Genomic DNA, 26210 nt, shown 5'->3' with positions numbered 1-26210 from the left:
GGGGGTATTGGGGCTATCTCAAGCCCATTTTCAACCTTTTTAGCTTGCGAACTTGTGGAAGCAGGGAAGCCAGTGAATTGACCAGGACGGGCGGACTCCGTCTCCCAGATTCCATGTTGCTAATAGCCATGCTCATTCCTCGCGACCACAGGAAAAGTAGCTGCTGACTCCAGCATGTCAGAGGCCAGAAGAGGCTGAGCTGAAGGAATCTCCTCGAGTTACCTTTTTCTACACCAATCCCTAGATCAGTTACAATGAACCTAAAAACTACGTTGGCAAATGGAAAGCAGCAGGCACTCTAAAAGAAGACCAAACAAGTACGAACAATCAACCTGCCGGTTCTTCAATTGCGTCTTGGAGAAGAGGGTGAGTGTTTTAAACGATAAGACAGTAAACAATGGATGCTGTATTAAGGTTGTTGAGGCTCAATGCCTGACTCAGATGGCCAACGCTGCAGCAAGAGATGATTATTTACATATTCAGAAATCTATTAAGAATAATGAAGCAAAATTACAGACTACACCTGATGAAATTCTTACGCCTGAATTGGAGGAAATGGAGAACATCAGAGTCGTAAATTGCACGACATTGGTAGTTAATTAAGGGAGCTACCTAGAAAAAAAGCTTCAAGCGACTTTACTTTCGATAAAACAATTAGAGAATGTTCTATTGGTCCCTGAAGGGGTTATTGGATCATTTAAAGTGGCTTGCTATACCTATGATTCAAACAATAAGAGATGCATTTATCACTTAGGGGTCGCACCTGCGACCCATGACTTGCTGCTTGTGATCCCTGGCACTGCCTCTGTGACCCTTGGACTCGGAGGTGGCAAAATCATTGCCAAAAATATAGAGGCAGCACCGCATTCCTTATTGTCTGCCTGCTTTCCAATGTACTAACAGTAAATAAAACTCTATTATTCACTATTAGTGTAATAAAAAATGGAGCACACTTAGCTGGAACAGGACCTTTGGTGACAGGTGTGGGGAAGTAAAAATGATTTTAAATGTATGTTGAGTGTGTGCTTGTGGGTGAGACTGTGTTTATGTGAGAGAGCATGTGCATGTTTAAGCATGTGTGTGAGTGAAAAGGAGTGAGAGTCAGTGACAGGTAACGATTGAGACTGAGTGAGATTGAGGCTCAGATTTACTCTTCTTTGACGCAAAGCAACGTCGCACAAATGTTGCTGCTCTGCCTTCTGTCAAAAGGAGAGAGCCACGGATTGAATAGAAAAGTGTTCTCCATCACTAAGGATTTGAAAAAATGGTCCCCAAAGATGTTGCAGTAAAGATGGGGTGGCTATTTTTGCCATTTCTCACATAGCATTTGAATAGCATTCCACTGAGCAAGATCAGTTACAAGTATCAATGGCCGAACTGCCTGAGGCATCTAGGCTCTTTCTAGACTGATCCAGTAAAGCGGCTGGGAAAGTTCGAGTTTGGAGGAGGATGCGTGCACAACCAAGATCTCTAGTGTTGGCGGGCAGGACAGAAAAGCAGGCTGGTTGTGGTTGCCAGCTGCTGGTGCAGAATGTTATTTTGTCCCATGTAGGATAATACTGTCTAATAGGGCCTCATTAAAGGGCTGTAGAGGTTGAGAGTATTGTGTGGTCTTATTAAGCTCTGTAGAGAGATTAAATGTAGCTAGCATAACATAAATAAGCATTATGAGAACCTAAGACTCTTTGATGATAGTTGCCCTATATAGAATGCTTCTTAGAATGGACCTTCAAGGGCAAAAAAGTGACTTCTCGAGATCTCCAGTCCACCGGTGTTTTCTAGGGCCAGAAAAAAGTTGCATATCAAAAGGGTCAGATAGGTGCAAACTGTATGCCTTGCTGTTATCATCCTCATGTCTTGGTGTATAAACCTACGGAAAGAGAAGGATATCCGAGTGAAATGCAAAAAAGGTTAGAACACCAAGCAAAGGACTCATGACTTTCATTATGGCATGTAACTCTTCCTCTCTAAGTCAATGTGCATTCCCCATCCTTGCGGTTTGCAGAATTGGCTCTGCCACAAGTACCTCTCTCCCCAAACGTACTGCAGCGGGCAGAGGAGGAAAGGTGCTTGTGGTACTTGAGGGGGCAATGCTGTTTCATATGCAGCGGTCAGGAAAAAGCCTTTCAATGGCGGATGGAATTTAGATTCTTTTGCGGACTCTTAATTAAGGTCATCAACAACTGAGTCTCCCGCTTTATTCACCTTAGAGTGAACGAAGGCACAGAGGTCACAGGAGGCACCACGATACGTATTATCAAGGAACCACAGACAAGGGTCTGTGCTCGACACGTGATGCCTGCAAGGCAGGACTAACTCAATTCTTGATGGCTTTAGAGGAGACATTACTCGGAGTTGGCAACAAAACATATTGTCAAGGTAAGTGGACAGGCCCTGGATCCTGACCTCTGTGAAGCACAGGTATGAAGAAACTCGCCTCATCATCACTGAGTGGAGTCTATATGGCCCCATGCCATGAAGTTCAGTGTGACATCTCGCAGACTCATGGCTACTCATACAGAGCCAACCTGGCACCAGTGATGGAAAATTGCTTAAAATATTTCAGATTTAGGCTAAGCAGGGAAACGGTTCAGGATAGGAATCTCTGGGAAGCAGTTAAATAGAACAATATATTTAATCGAACGATCATGTCTATGCACTACATTAAACAAAAGGTGCACTAGCCTTCCACCTGTAGAGAAGGCTTTGTTTACGCTTTTACAAACTTTCTCACAAAAATCCAAAATTCCTCTCTTCTTGTTCTAAAAATATTTGATCACTGACTGAGATCTATCCTGAATTCCTTGTGTTCATTGTCAATGATATATGTACACCCAGCAGTGACGCCTTGGATGCTCCCTTGCAATATAATTTGTGATTAAATTTGCTTCCTCATTGACAATGGAAAATAAGAATAATATTGAGCAGCTCGTTAATAGCGGCGCCTCTGAAAGGATAGCTTGTCAATGGAGCAGACAGTAATATGTCAGCCTACTGCTCCTATAAGGATGGTAAGTCTGTGGAAGAGCCAGTCAGTCACATGCTGTAGAGGAGTTGATTTTACATCAAGCTAGTGCCTCTGGCAGACTGGTTAGGCTGAGTCAGAGTGGATAATTATACGGCCAAACCCTCCGGGAGGTTGGAAAGACTAGGTGACAAGGAGACATGTTAGCTGGATTCCTGTGGAAGGTGCCTACCTATCAGGTGAGAGGGCCCAGCACTGTCAATTCTAAGAGAAACTGGGATGGAGTCAGCAACATGTCCATTATGTGTCTGTAAAAGGTTGATGGAGGTGACTTAGAGCAACTGCACTGCTGACCTTTCAGAGGATCAAACTTATTATGCGACTCCCTGGCCATGTAGGTCTTCGGTTGAAAGGGAGGGCCAGGCTTTGCACTTTTCTGTACTGTGGGCGCATTTACTTATGCTGTCCTTGGGGTGCCAATTACATCCTCTGCACTTCGTAGAAATCAAGCCATCCAATGCTAAAGAGATGAAAGGGTCTCAGGATTAGCCCTTGGTTAACTGGCTGACCAAACTACTCAGATAGTAAGAGGATCTCCTTAGAGAAGAATCGTGCAAGCTTCCTCATGGATATAGTCACTACCCAAGCAGAATGAAAAGCACAGGTGTTTGATAACTGATTGAGAAACTTTAAACATGACTCAAGGAATGATATCGCCCATTAACAAAAATTATGACAGTCAGTACAACCATCAAAGGAAAGCAAGAATGTTGCCTCATCTATAGTAGCACTTTAAAGAGACAAAATTGCCCATTGGGTTTCTCAGCTTGCCATTTTAGTGTACGCGAGATGCAATATTTGTGAGTTAAACAAAACATGACATGGATATCTATTACACGAAAGAAAAAATAATACAATATCTTCTCAGATATAGAGTGGAAATACTTGGATGAGGCCCAATTAGACTTATTTTTCTTTTTTGACTTACATGAAGAGTTGAAACGACAAGAAGAACCAGTTATAGCACCGCACAGAGAGTGGGAACGGGTCTGTGTCCTTGACTGCAAGCAGGAGCAGCTTTTATTCAATGTACTTTGGCGCTCAGCCACGTGCAGCTTAGCTATATTGTCCTGGATTGCCTTCAGGTGCATCAGGGCACACTCTTCGCATGACTAGTAGTCGTGGTGTGAACCCAAGCACCAAGGACACACCTTGCGCAAATCTGTCACAGACATTTGTTTGTGACAGACCCTCCAAGGCTTAAACCCTGTAGTTTTAGGAGGGGACATATCACTTGTACACTGGTAAAGAATTTTGAGGAAAAAAAACTTGTCAACTGTCGAGAGAGAAAAGTAGGAGTTAGCTCTGGACACACATACGATGGCACAGAAAGAAAGGCTCAAGCTCCCTTGGGTGGCACCTGTATGAAGCCCCAGTCCTCATTTCTGGGGCAGTGCCACACAAAATCACCGATTGCCGCTCAAGGGCTATGCTGAAAAATCTTCCAGATCCTGTCTGGCGACTGGGGATATTCTAAAAGGTGAGGAATCTGCAGTTAGAACTATTTAGCAGAAAGGCATACATTTCATTTTTATTTTATTTAACCTGTTCAATGACAACATTGAGTACACATCTATTGTTTCTAAAATAGCTGGGGTAGATTGTCGGACCTCGAGTGTAAACAAAAATAATATCAGCAGTATGTGTTAATTTGTCATTATCACTGCCTATTGGTATTCGTCTAAAAATTTAAAATTATATCCTTGTTGAGAGGACAAATGAGCTGGTCAAGGGATAAATAAGCAGCAAGGGTGAAAGCATTTAACTTTTTCTGGCTCCTTGATTTAACACAGGTTAACCATTTGGTTTTGATTGCCGATCTATGATTTTGATATAGAGCCTCGACTTTAGTAACAGAGTCTGCCCAAGACACGTTACTGACAACGTTGATTCTAAAAATCTTCAGGACACTTTGCAGCATGTTTTGCCAGTGGACAACAAAATAATGGCTGCTGGAAAGCCAAAGGAGGAAGCAGCATTGAGTATATAATCTATGAGCATAGTGTTATCCTCGGGAAGTCTCAGTTTAAAGAAACTGATTTTAGATGTATGTAAACATTTTGAAGACTGTTGGCAAGGATCACAGCATACATTTTACAATCAGAATGTAATAGCTTGAGAGGTTTTTTATTTTCCTTAGCAATTTAAAATATCAAGACACTATTGGCTGAACTTGATTTATTCATTACATCTGCAAGTTGCTTATATAACTCCCTACCTATGAAAATTCCTTACACAGCTTTTCAAGAGGCCAGGAGAGAGCAATTCAAAATTGAAAGGGTTGGTCAGACCTCAGGACATGTATCTCATCCACAGTATTTGCTTAACAGTATTTAATATTTCTGATATCTTTATGGGTACTACTAAACATTCCTCATCATTGTTATAAATTCCACAGAAGGAAATGCAATTCAAATAATCATCTATTTTAGCTTTATCTAAAATAGAGATTTGGGTATAGAGCAGTGGTTCTTAGCTTTTGACTTCTGGGAACCACCACTTATTCATTACTGAAATCCTGGACCCCCACTAAATCATTATAGGACCCCGTCTGAGTCATTGCTTGAAGCCTTGGTCCCCAGTTTAAGCAATTTTGATGATTTGTACCTCAAAACAATACACAAAACAACAGAATCAAGCATTCATCAAATTTGATTTAATTCACAAACAAATATAAAAATTAAAATAAATCATTTTAATGTGAAGTCTGGATTTTCTAAATACAAATAGGGCCACCCATTGTTGATACTATATTCTGCATGATGCATTTGCACTACTCCCACAATCCACTTGAAGACACCAAATTAATTTTTAGCGTCCAATTTCAAATTCCTTAAGATTTACAGAGCATTTTAAAGTGTTGAATCTTACATTTTGGTTCTTTATTTACATACACTTAATTATTCTGTAAATATAATTTATTTTTCTCAGCAGTCGCAGACCTGGCTGAGTAACCTTTGTGGACCACACGTGGTCCCCAGCATGGGTGGTTTTTCAATAGGGCTCTGGGGCTGCTTCCCTCTGAAATTCTTATATGTTTACCTATAAACATGGCACAGGGCTTACCTTTCTAAAGCCCTTCATTGCCATTATAGTCTGTAATGATGTAAGGGGCACTAGGACCCTGCCGAGGGAGAACGAGGGCGCGGGAAAAGGGAGGAGCCAGGGACCAGGAACGGCAGTTAGCCGATACCAGAGGTACTGCGTTGGTCGCAAATAAAGAAGCTCCATAACACACAGCGTGTCCGTGTTCCTTGTCCCTGCAGGACACTACATCTGGCGACGAACGTTGGGAGATGCAAAACGCGAAAGAAGGCTAACCTGGTGTGGCCCCTGGGAAAGGGAAGCACCTAGCTGCGTGGTGGAGCCAGAAACCGCGTGGCAAGTAAAGTACAGCGCGATCGTCCTCGCGCGCTGGGAGCCCACCCCAGCCATCCGGGAGTGTGTCGAACTGCCCGGAGCTCACACCGTGTGTGCGTGTGCCACATACTGGGGGTTAGAGCCTGCTGCCTGCCTACTCGCCGGGAGCCCACCCCGGCGGTGACTTCATTAAAAAAATAAAAAATGGGAGAGCTGAAGAAAGAGCTGCCTCACCTGGTGCCTGGCCGGAGAAGGTGCCGATCGAAACTGACAAGCGGTGAGTGAGAGAGAAAGAGCATGAATAAATAATATAGTTCCCCGGTGAAGAAAAGGCCAAATCTCGTTGCACACGAGACTCTCGTGGCGGCCATTTTGAAGTCAGGCAGTGTTATCCAATCCCCTGTCAGGGATATTCGGCGGCCATTTTGAAGTCAGGCAGAGAACCTGAAATAGCAAACAAGCACTGGTGAGTGCAACGAACACAGCAAACAAGCACTGGCGAGTGCAACGAACATAGCAAACAAGCAAGTTATACTGCACATCAATGAACAAAGCACACCAGTGGCCCAACACCACAGAAAGATCCCATTCCACCTGCAAGAAGCAGTAGAGAAGGAGTTACAGGATCTACTAGAGGCTGACATTATAGAGAGAACTGATGGGCCCACACCATGGGTCTCCCCGGTCGTAGTAGTCCCAAAGAAAGGAGAGACAAGCCAAGTCTGCCTGTGTGTGGACATGAGAGCACCTAACACAGCGATAGAGAGAGAGAGAGAGAGACACCCAGGGCCCCACATCAGCGACATGATCACGTCACTCAACGGAGCAATAAAATTTTCAAAACTAGACCTCAACAAAGGATATCACCAAGCCCTGCCCCACCCAGGTCTACCTGGCGGTGGCGCGCAGATGTTTCCTGCGGTGCCTTCGCCTCACGCGCGCAACAATACCATACGCCCCGGGTTTGCCACTCTTGGGCATGCCCGGCCCGATGGGACCGCTCACGGAGGCCCACTTGGCTGGATGGGAACAGGCGGGAGTGGACACGCTAAGCGATCTGTATGTAGATGGCGACCTGCTTACGTTCGCCGCTCTGGCTGAAGATACGACTCTCCCGGCGGGGCAGTTCCTCCTACATGCCTTCCTCATGCACACGCTCACGACTTCCTGGGGCGACATGGCGGTAGAACCTCCGACACATACCCTTATCCAATATCTGCACGTTATGGGCAATGGCGCGCACGTCATACATTGGCTAGCACAGGCGCTGCAGGCACACTCGCAACCATTCACCTTGGCACTGAGGGAGCTCTGGGCGGCGGACAGGGGCAGAGACTGGACAGACAAGGAATGGGCGATGATACTGGCCAGCCCGACAAACATTCCGCGCAACCCCCGCTTTAAAATTATACAATACTACATCCTGCAGCGCGCATATCTCACACCTGAAAAGATTAACAGATATTTCTCGCGGGCTGACGCACTTTGCCAGCGGTGCTCGCTACCGGGAGCAGACCTCTTACATATGCTATGGCACTGTCCTGGTATACAGGCATACTGGAACAGCGCACTGACACTACTTGAGTGCGGTGCTGATGGACGACTACCACGCACGTGGGATGCATGCATATTAGGCTTATATAAGCGCACAAAAGCAAACAAAGCACAGGCGCGCTTTTGGGACATGGGCCTCATAACGGCCAAACGCTTGCTCACCAAACATTGGAAGGCAGCGATCCCCCCGCACATCAAACATTGGAAGGCCTCCTTCGCTAACTGGGCGCAGGCGGAGAGTGCGGTATTACTCCGTGAGGAAACTGCAGGGCTCCGGAAGTTCCCCATCGCCCGGCTTTGGGACGACCTCCTCACAGCCTTTCAGGGGGCCTGCCGGGACCAAGGGATAACCTGAGTCTTTGGAGGACGCCGCTGCCTTGCTAGCTGGGTGGCGACGTCCCTGAGACCAGGACAGAGTCGGCTCCCGGCCCCCTCTGTTCGGATACGGGCTCAAACGGGAAGATATGATATGATCACTCCACTCTACTCCGAAGCTCCCTCCTAGACACAGAGGAATGCCTTATCTATACGGGAAACAGACCGCGGACGCAGGCGTTGCGGGCTCTCGGCCTTTCTGACAGCCTCCTCTCTCCCCCCCTCCCCCCCCCCTCCGACCTGCTGCTTAGTGCGCCTCTCATGTGGCCCGGCTGTGCCCCCTTGGCAGCTGCTGTCCTCTCCTACTCTAATGCAGAATGATCTCCTCCCCCCCCTCTCCCCCTTACCCTGGACCCCACCTGAGTTTATGACCCTAATCCTGATCCCTCCCATCGCACCATACACACAGGGAGCAGTTTGGTTGTTGGTTATGCTCCCTGACCGCATCCCTATCCAACCACAGAAAACAATTGCTGGGAGTGCTATCCGGTGCCCCCGAGGGGCTGCCCTACCTAACGTGCCCTGAATAATACTGATGAGGCGGCGGTGGCGCGCGCTACGAGCGGGTGGCGGTCACGCCCGGAAAACGCGGAACGCTCCCGCTCGGGGCGCGCAACGTTGCATACCAGACACACTCAGGCACTCGGCGGCTTGGGGAGCACGCCGCTAGGGGTGCGATGGCGCGCCACGCGCCGCGCATATAGAGCTGAACTGCGAAGCTGCACACTGGGCTCGTTGGATGTCAACGCTGACATATATGTCTTTGTGAGCTATACTATAACCTCCTTGCCGCGCTCCAGCCTGCACCATGAACAGGGCACCAGTGCTCCGCTGCCTGGAAACCTTGGCATTTGAGGGTACACTCGGTGCCTTATGCGACTCCCCCTACGGGCCTGGGTGACAACCGAAGGCGCCGCAATGTGGGCTGGAACACAGCGCCATCTTTCATTGCAGGTAATGCGCTTTAGATGTACCACGACAAAACACAGAAAAGCACCATAGATCCACTTTTACCCAATGTACGCACCTGATTCCTATACAAATGTCCACCTATATATCGCCGCCGGACCTCCGGGTTGCCGGCTGAATGGCTGTGTCTCACCATCTGGACATGTGTGTTTTGTTTCGCTGATCCGACACTTTGGTTAGCGAACGTACATTGTAAAATGATGCAACTGCGGTTAATAAAGGTTTTAAAAAAAAAACAAAGGATATCACCAATTAGAGCTGCACGAGCGGTCCAGATACAGCATGACGTTCTCAACGCACCTAGGGCTATTCCGATACAAAAGACTCAGTTTTGGGGTGTCCACAGCAGCAGAAAAATTTCAAGAAGCAATCAGAAGAACTATTCATCATGTGCCCCATGTACTAAATTATAGCGATGACATCCTGGTATACGGAGCAACAACTCAAGAACATGACAGAGCGCTAGATCGGGTTTGTCATGCACTGACGGAGGCAAACCTCACACTCAACATGGACAAGTGTGAATTCCACAAACCAACGCTGACATTTTTTGGACACATATTCTCCGGAAATGGCATGAAGCCAGATCCTGAAAAAGTAGCAGCGCTAAATGACACACCGAGCCCAGAGGACGTTGGCGACGTACGTTCGTTCCTAGGCATGGCCAGCTACTGCTCCAGATATATACCAGACTACGTCACAATAAGTCACCCCCTGAGAACACTCACCAAACAAGGGTAGCCATTCCTGTGGTCCACAAACTGTGAAGGGGCGTTCAGAGAGATCAAGAAAGCGGTAGAGTCAGCTAACAACTTGGCCTACTTTAATCCAAAAAAAAGACAGAGATTACAGTGGACGCCAGCCCAGTGGGGCTAGGAGCCATCTTAGCGCAATATGACAGAGAGGAGGACCGACGGCACCTTGTAGCATATGCCAGCAGGAGTCTAACAGACACAGAGAGAGCATATTCCCAGCCAGAAAAGGAAAGCTTGGCTGTCGTATGGGCGTGTGAACATTTCCACATATTCATCTTCGGAAAACACTTCAGCCTGGTCACTGACCATCAGGCTCTGGTTACAATATTTGGAAACCCTCGAGCAAAAATGCCGCCACGGCTAGAGAGATGGGGCCTCAGGCTACAAGAATACACGTACACCATCCTACACAAGCCCGGAAAAGCTGAAAACCCTGCCGACTATATGTCCAGACACCCGACCAAGACGAGCTGATGCGAGCAAATCGATTGCGGACGAATACATTCATTTCGTGGTAGATCAGGCTAGACCCCCTGCAGTCCCGCTGGAAGCCATTTGCGAAGCAACACAATCTGACGTCACCCTACAAGAAGTAAAGAGCAGGATACAAACGAACAGCTGGCGACAGGCGCACACAAAGGAACAAAATGACCAAGAGATGGCAGCGTTCAAGCACGTCCATGAAGAACTGTCCATAGCGACCAACGGTCTCATCTTAAGGGACACGCGAATTGTGATCCCACGAAAACTAAGACAAGGGGTCATAAACTTAGCACATGAAGGACACCAGGGCATAGTAGCAACAAAAAGAGCACTCCGCGAAAGAGTCTGGTTTCCAACACTGGACCAAATGGTGGAAACAACACAGAAGGACTGCCCACAATGTCAACTGGTGAGCCGTCCAGATCCCCCGGCACCGCTACAAATGTCTCCACTACCGGAGGGCATCTTGCAACACGTTGCCATTGATTTCTTTGGGCCATTCAAGTCAGGCCAATATGTGTTGGTCATCATGGACGAATATTCCAGATTCCCCATTGCACAACTATGCACATCCACAAAAGCATCCAGCGCCATCTCAATACTAGAGGAAGTTTTTGCTGCGTGGGGCATTCCTCAAGTGGTGAAATCTGACAACGGGCCCCCATTCAACAGCCACGACTTTGCCGATTTTGCCCAACACCTCAACTTAAAACACCGGAAGATCACACCACTATGGCCGCAGGCGAACGGAATGATTGAACGCTTCATGTCCACGATCAAGAAAGCAATACAACAGGCGGAACTCACTCGAAAGAGCATCCAGACAGCACTGAACGAGGTACTAAGAGCCTATCGAAACACACCCCACTCCACCACGGGCAAGTGTCCGGCCACCCTCATGCTAGGACGGCCCGCGCGCACTAGACTACCAATGATAGGTGCCCCCGCGAGTGAACAATACCGCGACTCTGACCATGAAGATATTGCAGCCACAGACAAGCTGAAGAAAGAGAAAATGAAGGACTACGCGGATGAACAGCGACATGCCTCTCCCGCTGAGATCAGAGAAGGAGATTGGGTGCTAGCGCGACAAGAGAAACACCGAAAGACTGACTGCAGATATCACGAAAATCCACTGAAAGTGGTGCAACAGAAAGGGACTATGATCACTGCGGAAAATGACGGAAGACGAGTCACCAGGAATGTGACATACTTCAAAAAGTGCAGCCCGAAAGTCAAGGAACTACTAACTGAACTGCGAGTTGAAAAAAGAGAACCAGAGACACCGCCCGCTGCAGTCAGGCCCTGATGGAAATGACTGGCGAACATGAGCGAGGCAGTACTGATCATCAATCACGCCCCCAGCGGACGATTAAGAAACCGTCTCGCCTGATTGAAGATCTGTAAAGTTGAAAATACTTTCTTTGTTGTTTCTATTTGTTTGTTTACAAGGGGGGGAGATGTAATGATGTAAGGGGCACTAGGACCCTGCCGAGGGAGAACGAGGGCGGGGGAAAAGGGAGGAGCCGGGGACCAGGAACGGCAGTTAGCCGATACCGGCGGCACTGCGTGGGTCACAAACAAAGAAGCTCCATAACACACAGCGTGTCCGTGTTCCTTGTCCCTACAGGACACTACATAGTCTATGGTGGTTTCCTCTGTAGCCATGATGCTCTCAGTGTCACAGATTTGGGCACCAGCGTCTGCATCCTTGTGTGAGGGCAGATGTCTGTCAATCAAAGGCACAGATCCCACCCTTTCACATTTGTCACACAGTGGGACTGGATGCAGGCATGTGTGATGTGGCACCTTGTCCTAGGCGAAGGCAAGTGTTATAATGCTGATCTTGTGTCATTATGTATATTGTGCTGAGACCCCCAGTCAAGCTAACCTTCCCTTTGTGACTCCTGTGGCTGCAGAAGTGGAGCTGCTGTATTTGCTCCTTTGCAAAATTGATCCAAAAGACGAGCAGGGTTTTTGTTCCCTTGCCACGTTGATCCAAATATCCGAGTCAAACGGATGGGGAGAAATATGTGCTGATAGTAAAGACAGTTACAAGCTGTATGCTGTTACATTTAGCTCTATCTTCATGCCCTTAACATTAATGCCAAAAACATGGATTGATTCAGAAGCAATCAATATTAAAAACATTAATGTGAGACATGTCAGCGATTTACTTCCTCTTTTATTTCATCCGTTTTACTTAATATTGCATTTTCCCAAGAGTCTTAGATATTTCATAACGTTGTGTGTACTGTATTTTTTTGCACGTCTTATTTCTCTTGTATAGTACATACTTCGTGCCAGGTGTTTATGAGGGGCTTTGATTGAGAACTCTGGCGCTGAGGCTGAAGGCAAAGCAAAGGGCCTGTCAGTAGTTTGGCCTCTCTAAAGAGCACACAGAACAATGGTCATATATTCCAGCTGCAATTGAAATTCTCTGTAAATGTGTGGGAAAGGGATATGTAGAAGTCAAAATCTTTTCAAATGCAAAAAGAAATTCAGTGTTTAAATGTGAGTGGCTGCATTGTATGTTTGGAGGTGGTGAAGTGAGATAGATGAGGGGGAATGCATTGGGATAGTGAAAAGAGGGTGCTGAAGAAGAAAGAGACAAGGTTGAAGATGAGCAGATGGATGAGCTGTGCAGAAAAAAGAACTTCAACACACATAACTGAAGGCCAATACAATTTCAGAATTAAAACATTTTCAATGTACATTATTTATAACAAATCATTGTTGTTACTCATTTATCTTAAACAGCTCTCAACCACTGACAAAGCCAAATGTACTGGCGGGTCACCTCAGTTGTTGTATTATATATTTGGATGCAATAACCTCAGAGAGTAACCAAAACACCTGCTGGGTGACACACTATGGAAATCAAGGAAGAACAAGTTACTTACCTTTGGTAACTATGTATCTGTAAGAGACATATGTTAGTTATAGATGTCTTACCTTATGGATTCCTTACCCTAGAATTTTCCCCAGGCATCTGACTTGATCTGGGGATTTTTTCTCTAGCAGGAACCCAGCGTGTCGGTAGGTGGAGTCGGACGACTCTGCATCCGTCGGCGTGGTCGCCGGGATGACGTCGCGGTGCCTACTTAGGTGCTGCCCCTGTGCGCTGACATCAATTCTGACACGACTTTCAACGCTAGAAGCGCAGAGCCATGCAAGACACGGACCACTGGTGCGTCACACTAGGGCCCAGTAAGGAAGTCCCTATCCCTAGAAATCAGTTCGTAGAGCGGGGAGGATGGGTGGGGTGATACGGAATCTATAACTAACATATTTCTCTTACAGATACATAGTTACCCAAGGTAAGTAACTTGTTCATTTGAAATTGACATTTAGTCATTGATTCCTTACTTTAGAATAGATACCCCAGCAATACCATCCCGGCGGAGGGGTTGCGAACCAAGTTCACACCAGAAAGTCCTGGAGGACCGAACGGGCTAAGTAGCCGTCCCTCAGGACCAGGCTGTCCAGGCAGTAATGTCTAGTAAACATGTGCAAAGATGCCCACGTCGCCACCTGGCAGATGTCAAGGAGTGGGACTCCACATGCCAATGCAGTGGTTGCTGCCGTAGCCCTAGCGGAGTGAGCACGCCGCCCCACAGGAGGATCTTTCTTAGCAAGACAGTAGCAGATTTGTATGCAAAGGACAACCCATTGCAAGATGGTATGTTTTTGAACAGCCCTGCCCTTCTTAGCGACCACATATCCAACAAAGAGCTGATCATCCACCCGGAAATCTTTGGTACGGTCAAGGTAGAATGACAGCACACGTATAGGGTACAGACGGTGGAGTCTCTCCTCCTCCTTGAAAGGGTGCGAAGGTGGAAAGAAAGCAGGCAATGTGATGGATTGACCTATATGAAAAGGGGAAACCACTTTAGGTAGACTCAAAGGTCTTGTCCTAAGAACCACGTTGTCAAGATTAGAGTAGAAAGGGGGCTTCAAAGACAGAGCTTGAAGCTCACTCACTCTGAGAGCAGAGGTGATGGCAACAAGGAAGGCAGTCTTTAGAGTGAGGAGTCTGAGAGGACAGTTATGAAGAGGCTCGAAAGGAGCACACATAAGGAATGTAAGAACAAGATTCAAGTCCCACTGGGCCATTACGAAAGGAGAAGAAGGAAATAGATGAGTAATACCCTTAAAGAATCTATTTACAATAGGAGACTTGAATAAGGATGGCTGATCTGGCAGCTGAAGGAAAGCAGAGATAGCAACAGGATAGCCTGTAAGAGTGCTCAGAGCAGAACCCTGCTGGGCCAAAGAAAGTATGACAAGAGGACCTCTGAAAGAGTGGCAGAAAGGGGATCCACAGCCTTTGCTGTGCACCATGCCACAAACTTGTTCCATCTACAGGCGTATTCCAATTTAGTGGACGGATGCCTGTCTGCCAAGATCACATTACAGACTTCGGGTGAAAGGTCTAAAGCTGTCACCTGTCATCGCCGCTCAGTCTCCACGCAAGGAGGTGGAGACTGGACAGGTTCAGGTGAAAAATCGTTCCTTGCTGCTGCGACAGAAGATCCTCCCGAATGGCAGTCTGATTGGAGGACCGATGGCAATGCTCGGGGTATCAGACTCTTCGTGCCTAGTCCAGAGCCACAAGAATAACTTAGCGCAGAAGTGGTACAGGCGGAAAGGCATACAGGAGGCAGCAGTTCCACTTGCAACAAAAAGAGGTGCAGAGCGAGTGCCGCCTTGGAAACTTCAACACGCAAAACTGCTGACATTGCGCGTTCTCTTATGTGGTGAACAGATCTAACCAAGGCTCTCCCAACCGCTGGAAGAGACCTTGCACCAACTCCGAGTGAAGACGCCATTTGTGATCAACCAGGCACAGACAGCTGAGTTTGTACGACTTTACATTCAAAGAACCCACCAGGTGTTTAACCACAAGGGTCATGCCCTGATGTTCCAGCCATGTCCAGACGTGAAGAGCCTCCTGACAAAGGGTCCACAACCCCACCCGCCCTGTTTGTTGCAATACTACATGGCAATGGTGTTGTCAGAACACCTGCACCACTTTCCCCATTGCGAACGGGAAGGAATGCCTTCAGTGCCAGTCAAATCGCCCGGAGCTCCAACAGGTTAACATTGGAGCCCAGACTCCGCTAGAGACCAGACGCCTCTGATCTCCACCTCGCCTCTCCCCGATGGCTGCCCCATCCCAGGAGTGACGCATCTGTCACTACTGTTGCATCTGGTTGGGGAAGGAAGACTGACCTAATCTTGGTTCATTAGCCACCACTGCAGTTGTTGTGCAGTTCCCTCTGAGATCTGAACATAGTAGGAAAGATTACCCCGATGCTACGCTCACTGGAACTTGAGGTCCCACTGCAGAGCCCACATATGCCATCTGGCATGATCCACCAGCAGGATGCAGGAGGCCATGAGGTCCATCAGCCTCAGAGTCACTCTCACTAAAATCCGGGATAGAGGCTAAAACATCAGTATCATAGGCTGAATATCCCAGACTCGCTGCTTGGGAGGATAAGCCCAAAACTGCACTGTGTCCAGAACAGCTCCGATGAAAGGGAGCATCTGAGAGGAAGCCAGGTGTGACTTTGGCACGTTTATAGTGAACCCCAGCGAATGCAGGAAGTCCGCTGAAGTCTGAGGTGGAAGACGACAGCCTGGGGTGAGCCTGCCTTCAACAGAAAGTCATTGAGATGGGGAAAGACAGGAACCCCTGATCTGTGCAGATGAGCTGCAACCACCGCCATCACCCGAGGAGCACTGGTAAAGGGCAAAGGGGAGCATGGTGAACTGAAAATGCTCGGGAGTCGTGGCCCACAGTGAACCATAGATAGCGTCTGTGGGCTGGCAAGATGGGGATATGGAAATAGATGTCCTGCAGCTCCAGCGCCACCATATGGTCTCCGGGGTCGAGGGCAGACAGGATCTGGGTCAATGTGAGCATTTTGAACTTCTCCTTCTGGAGGAAACGGTTAAGGGCCCTGAGGTCTAGAATAGGACGCAGGCCTTTGTCCTTCTTGGGCACCAGAAAGTAGCAGGAATAGCAACTACAGCCTACTTCTGGCACAGGGACCGTCTTTACAGCCCTTTGGCCAAGAGAACTGAAACTTCCTGGTGGAGAAGTGCCAAATGATCCTCCAAAAAGCGTTCGAATGACAGAGGCATGGAGGGAAGGGTAGCCTCGAAGGGTAGGGATTAGCCCCTTCTGGTAATTTGCAAATCCCACCTCTCCGGCGTGATGGATTGCCAGTGGAGGGAGTGATAGTGAATCCTGCCTCCCACTAGCCATTTATGGGCCTAAAATGTTGGATTAGGAGGGCTTGGAGGCTGCGGCGGGGAGGGGAAAGGGTAGACTGGCCCACCTGCTGGCTCCCAGACCCGCGAGGTCGCAGGGTCCCACGTCCACGGCCACGCAAAGGCAGGGCAGCTTGCGTGAGCTGGTGGCTAGATTGGGCCGGATGTGGTTGGGCGCCCCCTCTATAGCCACAAAAGGGGTGAAATGCAGACTGGAGCAGCGAGGCCCAAAGATCTGGGCGTAGCCACAAAATCATTAAAGCGCTCCTGTGCCAAGTCTGCTTTGTTGCCAAAAAGATGACGGCCATCAAAGGGCATGTCCATCAAAGTTGACTGGACATCCCCTGAAAAGCCAGATTACCTCAACCAGGCATAGCGCCTAAGGGCTACTGATGTGGCAATCGTTCTGCCCAGTGAGTCAGTGGTATCCAGTCCACATCTGACTGAATTTGGCTGTGTCTCTCCCATCTGCCATAGCCTGGGAGAGAATGACCCGGCCTCGTCCGGGCACTGAGGGACCACCTGCGCGACTGTATCCCAGATGGTATGGGAGCATCGTCCAAGAGGCACAGGATATTCACAGACTGCAGTGCCAATCTGGAGGAAGAGATCATAAACTTCCCAAGGTGATCCAGCTCTTGGATTCTCTATTTGGAGTGGCAGAAGGGAATTTGCCCTTTGAAGAAGATGCTTGGACCACCAAGCTCTCGGGGGGAGGGTGTTGGGTCAAGAACACTGGGTCGCCCGGGGCCAGTGGTGGTGGCGGGCAATCGTCCTCTCCACAGGAGCCCGTGTGCTGGGTTTGGACCAGTTGCCCAGGAGCACGTCAGTGAGAACTTCGTTAAATGGCAACAGGGGTTCAGAAGTGGACGCTGCAGGTTGAAGCAACTCCGTCAACAGGTTAGTCTTGACTGCCACCGAAGGGAGCTCAAGGCCCAAGACCTTGGCCATCCTTACCACCACAGCATAGGACGCTCCATCCTATGCAGCCACGGTAGGTGGAGAAGGCAAGCCAGCATCTGGAGAAGTGTCCAGACCTCTAGCATCACCCAGGTCCTCTCGCCAGTCCGGTTCTTCCAGCTGGTCAGCTAAAGGGTCCAGCAAACCCTCCCAGTCCTCATCACCACCCTCTGGTCGATAGGGATAAACAGAGGAACAAAAGTACCCTCCGGCGTCGGTTCTGACGTCCGTTGACATTGGTCCGCCTACGGGTCCAACTCGGGGATGAGGATAGGGATGGCACCGGTCGGGGCACGACATGCCGGGGGTGTCATCGTCTGGGTCGGCACTGTGGAAGGTCGAGTGAGATCGACCGGCGTCGATCCAGATCCAGGCCTGGATCCGCAGGGGTCCGCCTGGGCTGGAGCCACTGGCATCGAAGGCCCAGGACCCCCAGAGCCTGAAGGCGTGGCAACAAAGTTAGGCTGCCGTAAGACAAGGTGTAAGGCCTCGTAAAATTGTCAAAGCTGGGCAGGGGACGCTCCGGCTCCTGGAAATGGGGGTAGGCGCTGAGTCGTCCCTGAATCAGGCACCGTAGATGGAGCCTTGAAACAACTCTCCGAATCCTGCGGCGTGTCAGCCGACTGATGGGGAGAAGGCGAAGAACGCTCGTGCTTCTTCGCCGTCTTCTTGTGCTTGGACTTACCCGCTGACCTCGATGACTTGGAGTGCGATGAGGAGTGGGGGCTCAGCGAACAGCCTCAAGACCTTCCTCTCGAATGAGACGTGGAACGATGCAGAGCCAACCGCCAGGCATCCAGCAACTTTCGGGTTTCGCTCCCGCAAAGATTTCAGCGCCATGGCCCGGCAGTCAGAGCACGACTTTGGGTCGTGGTCGCGCTCCAGACACCAGAGACATATGAGGTGCGGGTCCGTCACCAACATCATCATGTGACATGACCCGCACGGCTTGCTACCGGCCCATCGTTGGGACATCCCTCGCGCACCAGGAGTCGATAGACTTAGAAAGAAGTTAAGAAAATGTCTCAAAATGGCTAGCCAAAAAGTGGCAAAGGGGTAGCTTTCTCTGGATTTGCGCTAATGCTGGTGTGGAAAAAGAAAGAACTGACGTCAGTGTGCAGGGGCGGTGTCTAAGTAGGCACTGCAACGTCATACCGGTGACCATGACGCCGTCGATGATCGTGAAGTCGACTGACACCACCTACCAACACAGGAGAACTACTAGAGAAAAAATCTCCTGATTTAGTCTGACACCTGGGGGAAATTCTTAAATAAGGAATCTATAACTGTCTTTCAGATATTTATTTTACAGGATACCTTTTAGAGAGCCCCCACTTTTTCACCCCATTTAAAGACCTGTCTGCACATATTTCAATATATGACTGATTGCAGCCAGCAGCTGTGTGGGTGCTTCTCAAAGCCTGGTTAGGGCATTTTCTTCCAAAGTCGATGCCGTATTCAGTGAATGGCACTGAGCAAGCACACACTTTAAAGGGCCTGAAGTTGTAGCACAGTAAAAAGTGCACATTATTTTAACTGTTGAACATATTAATGCAGTAAGATATTGGGCATTATTGTTTTTAATATTTCAAGCCAATATGTTCCCACTGTTTTATAAACCTTGCTCAGTAAATTAATTTGCTTAAAAATGCACCATTAGCCAAACTTATTTTAAATTTCTCTCGAGAGGTGGGCCCCCCTGCCTCGGGCCCCACGTTTGTCCGTTAAACTTGTTCGCTTCACTCGCTACATAAATGTCATACCCAATTTTTACACCCCACCACTTTCAAATTTCAGCAGCTGCTGATGGTTTCCAGACCAAAGGTTAGGAACCGATGATATAGAGATCTTTGTAGAATCTCGAATTCACATTATTTTCCGCCCCTTGTCATAATGAAGCTTTTTCTATATTTAAGAACATGGATATGTGCCCAAGTCCTTTTATGCTTTTAGATTAATATGTCAGCATTCAACCTGTTTTAATAGAGCTGCAAATGATTCTTGCTATGTCTGATTGGACCAAGCAATCTGCATTTATGGAGATGATCTTATTGTACTAATATTTATGTTATATTCAATTTCATATATGCAAGTGATTTTTACATCTCATATAAAATGATTGTGGATCTTTAATTTCTTTCTTTAGATTAAAACTATTCTTGTTATATCAACTGCTCTCAAATGAACAAGTTATTTGCCTTCGGTAACGCTTTTTCTGATGGTTACATTATGTGCCTGTGGATTCCTCACCTTATGAATATCCCCTGTGCCAGCCTACCGCGGAAATTTTTCCTAGCTCTCCGCGCCGACGAGGTCGTCTCAGCGTCATGGCTCCGCATTACGTCACCGGAGCCATAAGAAGACCACGTTGGCGTGATGACGTCAGTTCCACCCATTTTTTCCGTGCCACCAAGGCAAAACGGGCAGACCGACCATAGAGACAATGCATACATAGTACACAGAATTCACACCAATACAGTCAGTGTAAAATGAAATAAGAATGATCACATTTCAAATAAGTCAACAATGGACAAATAGAGGTAATAATGCCTTGAGTACACAAAAACATCAAATAACCAATACCTCATCTTTTAAGGTATAAAAGGGTGGACAACGGGGAGGAGGGTGGGTCAGTGAGGAATCCACAGGCAGATACTGCATCCACCAGAAAAAGCGTTACAGAAGGTAAGTAACTTGTTCTTCTGATGGATACATCTGCCTGCGGATTCCTCAACTTATGAATAGAATCCCACAGCAGTCTAACTGTGGAGGAGGGTGTTCACCCTTCTATACCAAAGTTTCTTGCAAAACAGAGGGCGCAAAATGGCTGTCCCTCCTCACCTCGGAATCCAAGCAGTAAGTGTGGAGGGAGGCCCCATTTGTGGCTTTACAGATGTCCAGCACAGTCTGGACAAGGCAGAAGTAGACAATTTAGCCCTGGTGGAATGAGCTCTAATGCCTACAGGAGGCTCCTTATCAGCCACGGAGTAGCATATATTGATGCACAAGATGATCCACCTGGATAAAGTGCGCTTGTGCACTGCCTTGCCCTTCATACGACCAGCATATCCAACAAAGAGCCGATCACCTTGATGGAAGTCCTTTGTTCTATCCAAATAAAAGCTAATCGCCCTCTTTGGATCCAAACGATGAAGCCTCTCCTCCTCCTTGGAAGGGTGAGGGGGAGGATAGAAAGCAGGGAGGGTAATGGACTGTCCTAGATGGAAGGAAGTTACCACCTTAGGCAGAAAAGCAGCCCTGGTCCTGAGTACCATCCTTTCAGCATGTATGGTCAGAAAAGGAGGCTTTGGACTCAAAGCCTGGAGCTCACTCACCCTCCTAGCCGAAGTGATAGCCACTTGAAAGACTGTTTTAAATGTCAGTAGTCTCAACGGACAATTATGCATAGGTTAGAACGTAGAACCTATTAAAAAAGTTAACACCAGTTTTAAATCCCACTGGGGCATAATAAAAGGAGTGGGCAGAAACATGTTTGTAAGCCCCTTAATGAATCTTAAAACTATTGGAGATTCAAAAAGTGAAGACTGATCGGGCAAACAAACAAAAGCCGACAAAGCCGACAAATATCCTTTAACAGTGGCCACAGCACAACCCTGCTGAGCCAAATGAAGTGAAAAATAAAGAACATCAGAAAGATGCGCATTCAGAGGATCAATAGATTTCTCTCCACACCATCTAACAAATTTCGACCACCTGTAGGAGTAGATAGACTTGGTGGAGTGTCGCCTGGCTGATAAAATAACATCCACCACGTCAGGCGGAGAGAAAAAGAATTCAAGTTGCCCCATTCAATCTCCAGGCATGAAGGCGCAGGCTCTGGAGGTGGGGGTGTAGAACCTGCACCTCCATCTGAGAGAGGTGGTCTGCCTGAGAGGGAGACGGAGCAGAGGGTGCGACGAGAGGTGGAGAAGGTCCGTGTACCACACCCTCCTCGGCCAGTCCGGGGTGATCAATATAACTTGAGCCGGGTCTTGGCGAATCTTCCTCAGAACCCGAGGAATCAAGGGTATGGGAGGAAACGCGTAAAGGAGTTGTGAGCTCCAACTCAACTGAGCCTAGGACCAGAGCCGCAACGCCTCTCTGCAGAGACTGTATGACCCTACTCCTCCCTGCTTCTTGACATACCACATTGCGGCAGTGTTGTCCATCAGGACTTGAGCCGACTGACCACGGATGGAAGGGAGAAAGGCTTCGAGCGCCAAACGTATCGCCCGCAATTCCAGAACATTGATATGAGACAATCTTTCCTCTGGAGACCAAAGACCCTTGATCTCCAGATCCCCCAGATAAGCACCCCACCCTAGGGTAGAGGCATCCGTTATCACTGTGGCCACCGATGGAGGAAGATGAAAGGGCTTTCCTTGAGACAGATTGCCCTCCCCGCTCCACCAAGACAGATCCGCTGCAGCTTCTCTGGAGATCCTGACTGACTCCCTGAGATCCCCGTTGTGTTGATTCCTCTGCCTGCGGAGGCACCACTGGAGTGCCCTCATGTGCTAGCGTGCATGGTTGACCAACAGAATGCAGGAAGCGAACAGACCGAGTAGGCGAAGGACCTTCAGAACCGGATCAACCGCTCCATTGTAAAACAAGGGAATCATTTCCTGAATGTCGAGAATCCTTTGCGGAGGAGGGAATGCTCGACACACAGTGGTATCCAGTACTGCCCCTATGAACAGGTTGCGCTGAGAGGGCACCAGGTGAGACTTGGGTACATTTATCGAAAAACCCAATTTGTACAACCGTTGGGTTGTAACCTGCAGATGATGAAGCACCATCTCTGGTGACTCCGCCTTCAGAATCCAGTCGTCCAGGTAGGGGAAAACTGGAATCCCCGACCTCCTGAGATGGGCAGCAACCACTGCCATCACCTTGGTGAAGACTCGCGGTGCGGTAGTAAGACCAAACGGAAGGACCGCAAACTGGTAGTGAAGCGACCCAACCGTAAAACGGAGATACTTTCTGTGCGACTTCAGGATTGGGATGTGGAAATACGCATCCTGCAAAATCGATGGACACCATCCAGTCCTCTTGTTGCAGCGCCTTTAGAACCTGCGCTAGGGTGAGCATCTTGAATCTCTCCTGCTTGAGAAACAGAACCAAGATTCTGAGGTCCAGGATAGGACGTAACCTGCCATCCTTCTTGGGGATCAGGAAATACCGGAAGTAGCATCCCTGCCCCTTTCCTGCTCCGGAACCACCTCTATCGCCCCCTTCTGTAACAGGGTAAGAACCACCTTCTGAAGGAGAAGCAAATGATCCTCCGTGCAAAACACCTAGCAAGGAGGGTAAGGAGGAGGGAATTCCCTGAAGGGAAGGGCGTACCCATTTTCTACAAGATCTAAAACCCAAAGGTCCGAAGTGATTAATTTCCAATCCTGTAGAAAATGGGTAAGCCGACCTCCCACGGGACCCACATGATCCAGGATGGCGGATCTAGGGCTGCTTTCTTGCATTACCAGGAGGGGCTGGGGAAGTAGAGGAGGAGGAGGAAGAGGGTTGACGTACAGCTCCACGAAGGCGACCTCTACCTTTACCCCTGTAGCTTCTATACAAGGGGTTCTGCTGCTGTTGCTGAGGCTACCTGGACCCACGAAAGGAAGACCTCCCAAAGCCACGGTATCTTTTATATCCATAGCCTCTTGACTGAGTCTGCAGACCCAGAGACCTCGTTGTTGCCTTACTGTCCCTAAATCTCTGCAGGGCAGAGTCTGCCTTTTCACCAAAAAGCTTGGAACCATCAAATGGCAAATCAATAAGAGCAACCTGCACGTCAGGAGAGAACCCAGAAGATGTTAACCATGCATGCCTCCTTGTCGCAATAGATAAGCCCATTACTCTAAAAACAGAATCCGCTGTATCCAGACCAGACTGGATAACTTGGCGAGCAGCCGCTTGAGCATCCACCAACACCTCATTCAGATTCCCCTTGTCCTCCTCAGATATCTTAGGGAGAATCTGTTTTGCAGAGTCCATTAAAGCATGAATGTACCTGCCCAAGAGACAAGTGCCGTTGGTAGATTTCAGTGCCATACTGGCCGAAGAAAAAACCTTTTTCGCAGATTGCTCCAACTACTTAGAATCTCTATCTGCAGGAGCCTGCGAAAACGCCCCTGATGACTGCTTCGAGCAAGAAGCCTGCACCACCAGACTTTCAGGAGAGGGGTGAGAGGAAAGAAACACCGGATCTCCAGGAGCAGGTCTATACCTCCTTGAGACTGACTTAGAAACTGCAGGAGCTGAAAGAGGATTGCACCACACATCAAGTATTGGCTCAGTCAGAACATCATTAAATGGTAAAAGTGGCTCAACCACCGAAGATGGAGAGTGAAGAACTTCAGTCAGAAGATTAGGCTTATACTCCGCCACAGGAACCTGTATGTCCAAAAGTTCTGCAGTCTTCCTAATAACTGTATGATATGGAGCAATATCCTTAGAGGGGGGGGAAGCCTTTTGAGAAACAAAGTCCCACTCTGGAGAAGTGTCAAGCCCACTTGCCCCACACAAGTCCTCAAATACATCCTCTGTATCATACACCTCTACTTCCTCCCTCTCTTCAGCCTGATATTGCTCCTCTTCCAATAACCTCTGTGCCTCTCTCCTCAAACGTATTTTCGGTTGCGGCGTCGGCTCCGGGAGCGGCGTCGAAGGTGGATCCACTACCATAGCCGATGCCGATCGAATCTGAGAGTCTTCACGGGATGGAGCCGGGGACTGACCATATGGCGTCGACATCCTCAGAGCCGGAAAAGACCAGGACGACGTCGCTGGCATGAATGGCATAAAGGGGGCCTGAGGATACTGATGAGGCACACCCAAATGATATGCCAAAGGACCCATGGGACCCGAAGTTGCTTCAGAGGGGTACGAGGATCTGGCGAACACGCCATACATGACATTTAGAAAATGCGATGGATCAGAGCCCGGCGTCGGAAACTGAGGGTAAGAAGCCGGTTCCGGATCCGATCGAGGTACCTCTGGAGTTGGAGCCGCTGGAGCCACAGGTGGAACAGCCGGAGCCAAAGGAACCTCATCAGCCGGATTCGTCGGTGAAAATTTCGGTGTCGTTGCCTGCTCTGGAGTCACCTTATAGGAAGGAGATTGACCTGGAGTCACCTGAGGAGGCTCTGAAGGTGAAGGGGAAACAAAGTCCTTTTCTCGACGTTGAGGCGCAGGAGAAGGCGACCTCGACACCACAGACTTCGACGACCGACGTTGAGAAGCAGGTCTCCTCTTCTTCTTATGCTTGTTCTTGGAGTAGCGCGACGTCGAAGACCTGGACTTTGACCTTTTTCGACCCCTTTTTTCTTTTCTTGTCTTGGCCATGTAAAGTTTGGCTTCTTGCTCCTTTAACGCCTTTGGATTCATCTTCCTGCACGAAGAGCATCCTTCGACGTCATGGTCTGAAGACAAACACCAGAGGCAATCCTCATGCGGGTCAGTAATAGACATATGTTTACCGCATTCTCTGCAGGGCTTAAAGCCGGACTTCCACGGAGTAGACATGACAAAATATGGAAACGATACAATCCAAAATACAAAGTAAGACGAAGCAAGAAGAGTCCCAGAAAAAAAAACGTTAGCGTCGACAGCGCGGAAAAAAAGGAACTGACGTCATCACGCCGACGGGGTCTTCTTATGGCTCCGGTGACATCATGCGGATCCTCGTGCGGAGCCATGACGCTGAGACGACCTTGTCGGCGCAGGGAGCTAGGAAAAATTTCCACGGATTGCTGGAGCAGGGGATATTAATAAGGTGAGGAATCCACAGGCAGATGTAGCCATCAGAAGCTCCTATATCAATGCATGCGCTCCTGATAGTGGAATCCATTGCATCCAATACAATGTCAAGATCCTGAACACTTTGAGTTTTCCTTGAAGTGAAACCCAAAACAGTCATTAATTTTATTAGTGTGATTTTGTGCCTTAAGAATGTCATTATTTAAAATCCAGAAATGAGTGTTTCTGTTTTTGAATGCACTTCGATACAAAACCAGCTTTTTGCAGGAGTGATCCAATCTGTAAATTGACTTTTTCACTAATTTCTAGGCCACCAATAAATAATCAAAATGAGAGTATGACTAGTAGGTAACAATGTGAAATTCTCTCGAATGGAGACTTACTGTGACTTGCTGTGATTTCAACCAACTTCTAGTTTCGATTAACTAAAAATGGTGAGTATTATTTGTTTTACGCATCCCAGAAAGATGGTTAAAACTGATGCAGAGCTATAATATATATATATTCATATGTGACTGTGAATTCAACTGTTCAAATGTGGGGATTTTGAAACTCATACTAATTGTAGACAAACAGACAAATGCAATCAAATTGAATGTTGTCTATAGACTTATGGATTAATTTTCATCAGCTGCATTTAAAAAACAATAATAGCCATTAGGCTTGATATATTGTTCTTAAAT

The 26210-nt window shown here is 48.1% G+C and overlaps 1 protein-coding gene across 3 annotated transcripts in view; it reads right to left on the bottom strand.

Moving 5' to 3' along the window:
• Positions 1-26210, bottom strand: part of ULK4 (unc-51 like kinase 4) — a 1725799-nt gene that overhangs the window by 580687 nt on the left and 1118902 nt on the right. The window contains exon 32 of one of the 3 annotated variants that reach the window (XM_085631568.1): positions 6653-6829. The exons of the other annotated variants lie outside the window; for them this stretch is intronic. Within the exon in view, the coding sequence (XP_085487694.1) occupies positions 6764-6829 (66 nt within the window). The 3' untranslated portion in view covers positions 6653-6763. Of the gene's footprint in view, positions 1-6652; positions 6830-26210 lie in introns of those variants that run through there. 3 annotated transcript variants of the gene reach the window in all.

The sequence above is a fragment of the Triturus cristatus genome, chromosome 10, assembly GCF_964204655.1.
Source record: "Triturus cristatus chromosome 10, aTriCri1.1, whole genome shotgun sequence".
In the NCBI taxonomy this organism is placed as follows: domain Eukaryota; kingdom Metazoa; phylum Chordata; class Amphibia; order Caudata; family Salamandridae; genus Triturus; species Triturus cristatus.
Note: the sequence above shows the minus strand (reverse complement) of the source record. Positions and strands in the feature narration are given on the sequence as shown.